Source organism: Pygoscelis adeliae, unplaced genomic scaffold (genome assembly GCF_000699105.1).
Source record: "Pygoscelis adeliae isolate BGI_AS28 unplaced genomic scaffold, ASM69910v1 Scaffold251, whole genome shotgun sequence".
In the NCBI taxonomy this organism is placed as follows: domain Eukaryota; kingdom Metazoa; phylum Chordata; class Aves; order Sphenisciformes; family Spheniscidae; genus Pygoscelis; species Pygoscelis adeliae.
This window is the reverse complement of record NW_008824109.1, coordinates 1,029,472-1,036,727: the sequence shown is the minus strand read 5'-3', so window position 1 is coordinate 1,036,727 and position 7,256 is coordinate 1,029,472. Positions and strand designations below refer to the sequence as shown.

General features: G+C 43.7%; 1 protein-coding gene across 1 annotated transcript; it reads left to right on the top strand.

Annotated features, from left to right (window-relative positions):
- The first annotated feature begins 2,178 nt into the window (after positions 1–2,178).
- NABP1 (nucleic acid binding protein 1) lies at positions 2,179–6,981 on the top strand. The gene is made up of 5 exons (XM_009334211.1): positions 2,179–2,198; positions 3,070–3,141; positions 4,552–4,624; positions 4,888–4,954; positions 6,511–6,981. The coding sequence occupies exons 1-5, from the start codon at positions 2,179–2,181 to the stop codon at positions 6,696–6,698; spliced, it is 420 nt and encodes a 139-aa protein (XP_009332486.1). The 3' UTR covers positions 6,699–6,981.
- The last annotated feature ends 275 nt before the right edge of the window (positions 6,982–7,256 follow it).

The window sequence follows — 7,256 nt, the reverse complement described above, 5'->3', positions numbered from 1 at the left end:
CCGGGTCGGGGGGAGCCCTTTGTCACCGAGGCGAAGGTGCGGGGTTGTGAGCGGGCTCGGCCGCCTCTTGAGGGGCACGGATGACACAGCTCGCCCCCCTTTGGACTGGCTCCTTGTTACCGGGGCAGCGCCCTGAGACCACTTGCCAAATTAAAACCTTCTCACCCACCCCGAACATGCCTAGCATGAGCATACAATCTAGTCGATGGCTAGGAAGGGCTTGTATTTTTAGTGAGGAGGTGGTGTTTAAGAGACTTGGTTTGGCTTTAAAAAAAAGCTCCTTAGGAAAATACTTCTTTGGGGGGGGAGGGGGGAAATGCAACAGTCGGTCCTGGTCTGTAAATCAAGCGGGGAAGTCAAAAGCATGTACTTATTTTTACAGCCAATTCTTGACTCTAGCAGTCAGCTCCTTAAGGGAAGGAGGGAACGGTTGATGTCTCTCATGCAGAAAAGTTGCTTTTCATTGCAGTGGGTTTAACAGAAATGACAGGCAGAGAAGGAGAAGCTTTTCAAATTCACTATAAAAATTCATACTAGGGCTACACTGTAGAGCATGTTAGTTTGGTTAGGTGCAGTTCACTTATCTCGGAGCTGGTTTAATTTAAAAAAAAAAAAACCCTTATGTTTATTATCTGTGAGAAAGGAATGCTAGTTTCAATTTGAAAATCCTTTTCCATGTCACTTAAATTGTCAGTAGCAAAGCGATAGTCACTTTTATTTGAGTTCTTTATGCCAGTGAGGTTACACTTAGAAATCTATTACAGTGATCCTTTGGCCTACAGCACTCCAGGAGATGGTGGAACTACGGTGTGTGTAAGGTCCTTCTAATTTGTTTTTATGAAAAAGTATGTAAAAGGATACTCAGTGGAGCTGTTAACTGAGCTGCTCTTAAGTTGTTCATCTGAGTGTAGCTCTTGGTTTTGGAGTGAAATCGGATGACCCTTGCCACCAAAACTACAGCTGCTTCCTCCTATGCAAATGTCCTTTTACACGAAATAGGCTGAGTCCTCAGCAGAGGTGGTTCTGGGGAAGCCTGCTTGCGTGGAGAGCACGTGGAGTGCTGGGGCGCTGAGATGGGTGGAACTAAACCAGAGCTCTGGGCCAGCACAAAGCCCTGTGCATAGATGACACTGAAACAAATTAATAGTGATACTGTTCAGCACTGTTACTGCACTCTGCTCTGTGACTGGCTTACTGTAGCTGCTCTGGTGTTTCAGTGCAACAAGTGGGAGGGTCATTGCATCCCTTCATGGCAAAAAGTGAGTTTGGCTTGTATGGATTAAATTTATGAATTGACATCACTGTTTCTAGTGGATGGCTAAGTCATGCCTTCATTTACATGAATTGCATGCTCACTTAGGACTGTGTAGTGAGTGAAATGGCAAAAGCTAAATACGTTCTGGTTTGCCTTTCATATTAAGAAAAATGCCCTCATGCTGGCATACAAGGTTCTCCAAACACAGTTTTGTACTTAACTCAAATAGGATTAATTTGAGTGTCTGATGTTGCCATTGCAAGGCAGGTAAATTTCAGCTCTATAGGCTAATCTGACTTTTCAGTGCAGGATGCTCACTTAGAAGCACAAAAGCTTAGGCCCCACATGTAAACATGTCCTTTTTTTTCCTGCTTTTCAAGCTGTAGATGCATTCCTCTGCAAAAGCAGACACTGTTGCTGATTTCTGTCATTGGCTGATGAACTCATTTACAGGAAGCTGCTGCAGTTTATTTCTAAATTCAAAGTTAGTTCTGGAGTTTAGTGCTTTATGGCCAGCTCTTTCTGAGACAAAAACAAATGCTTGCATATGTGGAATAACTTTGTGCTGGGGGTTATCAGTCCCATGATTTGCTGGGTCTTGTCCTAGTAAATGTATGTTTGACTTACATTTATTATTTGGTAGCTCTTTTCCTTTGTGCTCTGCCACAAGACTGTCCACCAGCTGGTTATTAAAGGTTAAGCACAGAGGGAATCTTTCAAGTGAAAGATAGCATTATGAAGTGAAGGGCATTAATCCTGCTTCTGGATGGAAAACTCCCAAGACAGGCACCATAACTATAGATACTATGCTTTACTGCTCGTGTTGAAGTCAGAGAAGGTTATTGTCGCATTGGCATTATGGTCCTCTTCTGCCGATCTGGGTCCTCCCTGCTGCCTCTCTTCGAGGCCCTGTGTGTAGCCGGATGGCTCCCAGTCTCAGCAGGTAAGGCAAAGGGCAAGAGGAAGGTTTGTTATCTGTGTTCCAGAGATAGACCGGAGCATAAGGAAGTGGTGACTTGTCCAGATTACTTGTCACTCCTGAGAGTGCAATTGCTGGGGCTCCCTATTCCTTTGCTAGAAGACACCCATATTCCTGTTAACTCCCTTGTGCTGCACCTGGGTTTCTGGTCTGCATTTTCATTATTTTCTTCACACACATGATGCCCCTCACTGAAAGGAACAATTATACAGAAAGCTTTGCATAACTCAAATTCCAGTGCCTGAAGTCAAGTGCCACTATAAAGACTAGAGTGCACTCACGCTGTCTTGTAAGTGAATGTTTCCTCAATCAAAAAGTGGTTTCGTTGCATTTCTATATGTCACTTGGAACATGATGGTCAAACTTGTGCCTTTAAAAATCTGGTAAGGACCTATACTAAAAAAGTAAGCACTTCCTATTCTGCATATTCACTAGCAGTATTTATATTGTCCAGTGAACAAAGGTAATTCTTCTGAGAGTTGCCAGTGAATGGTAACACATATACTGCTTTTGGCGAGATGCCTTTCATCTGCAGGAACAGTTGTAAGGGCTGCTCCAGCCAAGGAAAGAGCATCCAGTCTCAAGGTAATTGGCTGCTTTCCTGGAATTGCCAAAGGAGTCAGCTGAGCTTCCAGTACCTTTTGCTAGAAGTAAAACTTGGGGATCTATAAAATTTTAGCGTGGTAAAGTTGGGGTCCCTGGGAATTTTTTTAGTCTATTCATGTTGATATGTAATACTTCTTAACTCTTGGAAGATAGCATCTTCTACTTTCTTTAACAGTGGTAATTCTCATTCACTAAGAGACACTGCTGTGCTTCTCCTTTCTTTGGCCAGGTATGCATCTCTGTGGAAAGGATGCCTGACACTTTACACAGGACGAGGAGGCGAGCTGCATAAAATTGGGGAGTAAGTATTGTGTGTTTATACTTGCGGTGTTATGTCCTGTTCTCAGCAGAGCGTCATGGTAAAGACAAGACATGGTGGCTCTTAGTAAATGGAAGCTAGGGCAGCAAAAGCCTGTTGATTGGTCATGGATAGGTACAGTACAGGCAACTGTGGTGTGAGGTTTTTACATGCTGTTGTAATGAGCTCTGACCCTCTCTGGATTCTAGGTATATTGAGGAAAATTGTCCTCCATCATGGCACAGGTCTGGGTTTTACCTAGAAGGGGGGGGAATTGTATAAATTACGAGGGACTTCATCTGCATTGCTTCCTTAGGCCTCAGCTTGAATAACCACTTTATTTTGGTGGAAGCCTTGTGTGTGTGTGTCATGCTTTAGAGACGAGCAGTGCCAGGAAGGAAGACAGAGGTAACTCCAGTGAATCATATCTAAACAGAAGCAAGCCTCTTTAAACTGCCCGCAAACTGAGGCGGCAACTCCTCCTGACTAAGAACAAACATGAGTAACATACTTGACAAGCAACAGGAAAAATAGCAACATTTTCTAACCGGAAGAGTGCTTCTGCTGTTGCACAAAGTGCCGTGGGAGGTCTTGTAGTCATCAGGGAAGTGGGGCTGTGGGTTGGCCACCTCTTTTCTCAGATGGTCCAAAAATGCCCAGTGCTCAGCTGGATTTTGTGAGGGATGACCTGCAGGTTTTCTTTGGTGCAAAGCCATCGCCTCAGAAGTGTCATCCCATGGGCTTACTGGCTGGAGTGAGGTGAGTCCTCATCTGGGTTGTGCCTCCCAGCAGGAGGGGGGGCTCCACTTCTGCTTAACCAGTCCAAGCTGCATAATCATCCAACTCTCTTTAACTTCCCTGTGGTGAGTTGGGGGGCCTATTCCTCCATAGTTCCCTTGAGTGGAAAAGGATGCTTTAAGTTGCACTCCCTGTTTTGGACTCTGCTGTGCTATTATGTTAATGGGGCACTCCATAGCATGGGAGTGTGTGGGAGTGTTTTAAGTTTTCCCTAGAGATCTAATGCAGTCACAGTCTGGGAGCAGGCTGAGTGACTCTGTGTCTCAGGTGACCTTGTGAGTGGGTGCTGGACAAGAGTGTGCAGCTGGAAGAGAGGTGAAGGGAGCCCTTTCATCACCTTTTGTTTTCTTAAGGCCATTTTACCTCCTAGAGTAAACGTGTACTTGCCTCTGCTTGACTGAAACACCCTCACCGGGAAGATATGACAGCTTCGCCGCAAGCCTATAAAGGGATCAAAGCCTTTTAATACCTATGGATGCTCTCTGAACAGTGGGGTTTGGGTTAGTTACTTCTAGATGGTGGGATATGTCAAGAACATAAGCTCTGAGTTGTGGAGTTGAGAACTCTGTTAAAAAATGGCTTTAGAATTTCCTCATAATCCTAATTTCTCCCCAGGTTCTGCATGGTATACTCAGAAGTGCCAAACTTCAGTGAGCCCAACTCAGAACACGTCGGGCAGAACAAACTGGTATGTTAAACTTGTCTGAGGCTTTTGGCATAAAGTGCTCTTTGTTCTGAATACTTCACACTAGGCTGTCATCAGATGTGACTCTTCTGGAAAAATGGACTTGAAGTGATATATAGACAAAAATGAGCCAATAATTAGAGTAGCAGATAAATTCCATGTGGAGCCACTATAAGAACACAGGAAAAAAATCAGCCCTTTTCTCTAAAAATGTGAAATTTCTCTCTCTGATCCATGTCTCTTTTTTTTTTTACATTTCTCTGAAGGTACAGGGTGAACAGAATAATAGTTCTGCATCAAGTAATATGGGTTCTTGTACTTTCGGGCCACTGGGTAAGTTTTTTCATTTTGTGAAAGTGAAGGGATGAGAAACACTTAACAGGAATAAAAAGAAATTTATCTTGCTGAGGGTTCTCCACTCTGGGGCAAAAGTGTACTATGCTTTAAAAAGTCTTTTAGACTGGGGCCTGAACCTGCAAGCACATAAGCATGGACATTTCCTGAATAATGGTTTCGGGATTTCTTCCCTAGCAGAGGAAGAGATCAGAATATTCAAGGTTCCTGTATCATGTAAAAGGACTTGACTAGTCCTAAGTTGTTTTGATGCTTTAAGAGCTTTTGCAGCACTTGAAATTCTGTTTTTAAGCCATTTGAGATGTTGGCTTTAAATGACTTCTTTAATCTTGCCAGTCACCTTGGCTTTCCTGCCAGGTTAGCTCCCCAAAACAGAAGTGGTAGTAATCTGAATTCCAATATTTGACCTGGCTGGATCATTTTGTGATGTATTTAAACATTGAATCTTAAGTAATAAAATGCTTCAAGACTTGAGTGGGTGTAAGCTGAGAGGAAACCTCAGTTGTGGCCTGCCTACATGATGCCCAGACCTGGTACCTGGTGTTGTACAGCTGAGCTCTGCTGGTGGATGACAGCAAACCGATTCATAACTTGCTGTTAAAAAGCTCTGTCACTTCAATTCAGTGACTGTCTGCTTCCTCTTTAGCAACATGATTTTCATTTCTCTTATTTTACTTCTCTTACGAGCCCTTTCTGTTCCTTTGAAAAAAAAAAATTATTCTGAGCAAAGAAGGGCAGTGCTTTCAGGCCAGTCTTTCCTCAGTGCCAGGGTGAGGCGAGTAGGCTTTCAGCGCAACTAGTGTGTAGGTACTTCCTTGGTGTCCCTGCTTTGGCTGTTTTCACTGTGCTTGTGCATGTCTTCTGAAACCTCTTTTTGTCTCTTCCTGCTTCTTGTGTGGTCTTTAAATGCAATGATTTCCTTTTGTCTCTTCCTCCTCTCCCTGTGCTTCTGTCATCATTCTGCCTTTTCAGCTCTGTCCCTCTTCCTACCAGCAAAACATGAGCAGTGATGCTTGTGAGGCTGAGGTTCATGAGAACTCGGTGCTAGCTGAGTTGCTTCTGTGGCTGGACTTCACAAGGCAGCTTTCTATTTCTGTGTGCCTGGTAGTGAGGAATGACACAAGGAACTTTGTGTAGCCTGCCTTTCTTTTGCTGGTTTCTCCTTGACTTCTGCTGCACTGTTGTCTCTCTGGAACATCTTGATGTGTGACCTACAAGCCAGTGCATGTTTCTGAAAGCACCAGTCTAGTTTCATGAGACTTCAGTCTCTCTCTTGGGCAAAGAATCACATGCAACTCTGACTTTTCTTGCTTTAGTTGAGAGCGGGTGGTAGGGATGGAGGGGAGGTAGTTTGGGAAGGGGAAAAAAGGAGAGCTGTGGTTTAGGGTCTTGCAGTGCCTGAGGGGCTTTTCCTTCTGGTGCTCAGGGTTTGCTGGTTGCCATAAACTCCATGCATTCCCTGTTGCTAAACTTATGTAAGGGAGCCGTGATTTCAGTCCATGGAACTCGTGATAACCTTTTTTCTGTCTTTTTAGGAAATGGTTTACAAACTGGACCTGAATCAAGTGGATTTCCATTTACATATAATCACGGCCACACTTATGCAGGTAGTGGGAGAGGCAATGGACGAGGACCTGTAAATCCAGCACCAGCTAATAGTGTTCAGCCTCTTCTCCCTGCTGTCAGTAATGGGAGGGACCCACGCAGAGCCTTTAAAAGATGACTATGCCAAATGTGGTTGTACAGCTTGCTTAAACTCTACACTCTACTTGAACACTTATTGCACTTTTATTTATAGTTAACTGTGAACCAGTTTGTCCTGTATTGTTTTTTTACCTTTTGGTCTATGAAGCAAACTTGGTGTGATCTATTTCTTGTTTTGCTTAGGGAAGCACAGTGAGTCTTCCCCATAAATTAAGGGGGTAGGGGGAGAAGGTGGGTATAAGAAAGTAAGGGTAACGATTGAAGAGTCTCAATTAAAACTCAGTACCCTTTGCTAAATGGAAGAAAACTTCAGTTACATGTATGTATCTTTCTGTTTCTGTTGGTCAGCCATATAGCCTTAAAAGGTCTATTATGTCCTGTGTGCACATACGTTGACTTCCATTAGGGTTAATGGGAGTTCTTCGTGTTGGAAGAGAAATGGGGGGGAAGAGCAAAGATGCTCCAGTGAACTAGGTGTCCTTGGAAAGAATATAGCTTGTAAAAGCAATAAGTATAAGGAAATGGTGGTGCCAGCACCTAGTGGTGTCTCCTAAATTAAAGAATGGATAACTCAAAT

Bases quoted from the DNA above. Each gene is read 5' to 3' on its own strand.
- NABP1 (XM_009334211.1), top strand. From the start codon at position 2,179: ATGGCTCCCAGTCTCAGCAG. The intron at 2,199-3,069 runs GTAAGGCAAAGG...TTCTTTGGCCAG, and splicing joins ATGGCTCCCAGTCTCAGCAG to GTATGCATCTCTGTGGAAAG. The intron at 4,625-4,887 runs GTATGTTAAACT...ATTTCTCTGAAG, and splicing joins ACGTCGGGCAGAACAAACTG to GTACAGGGTGAACAGAATAA.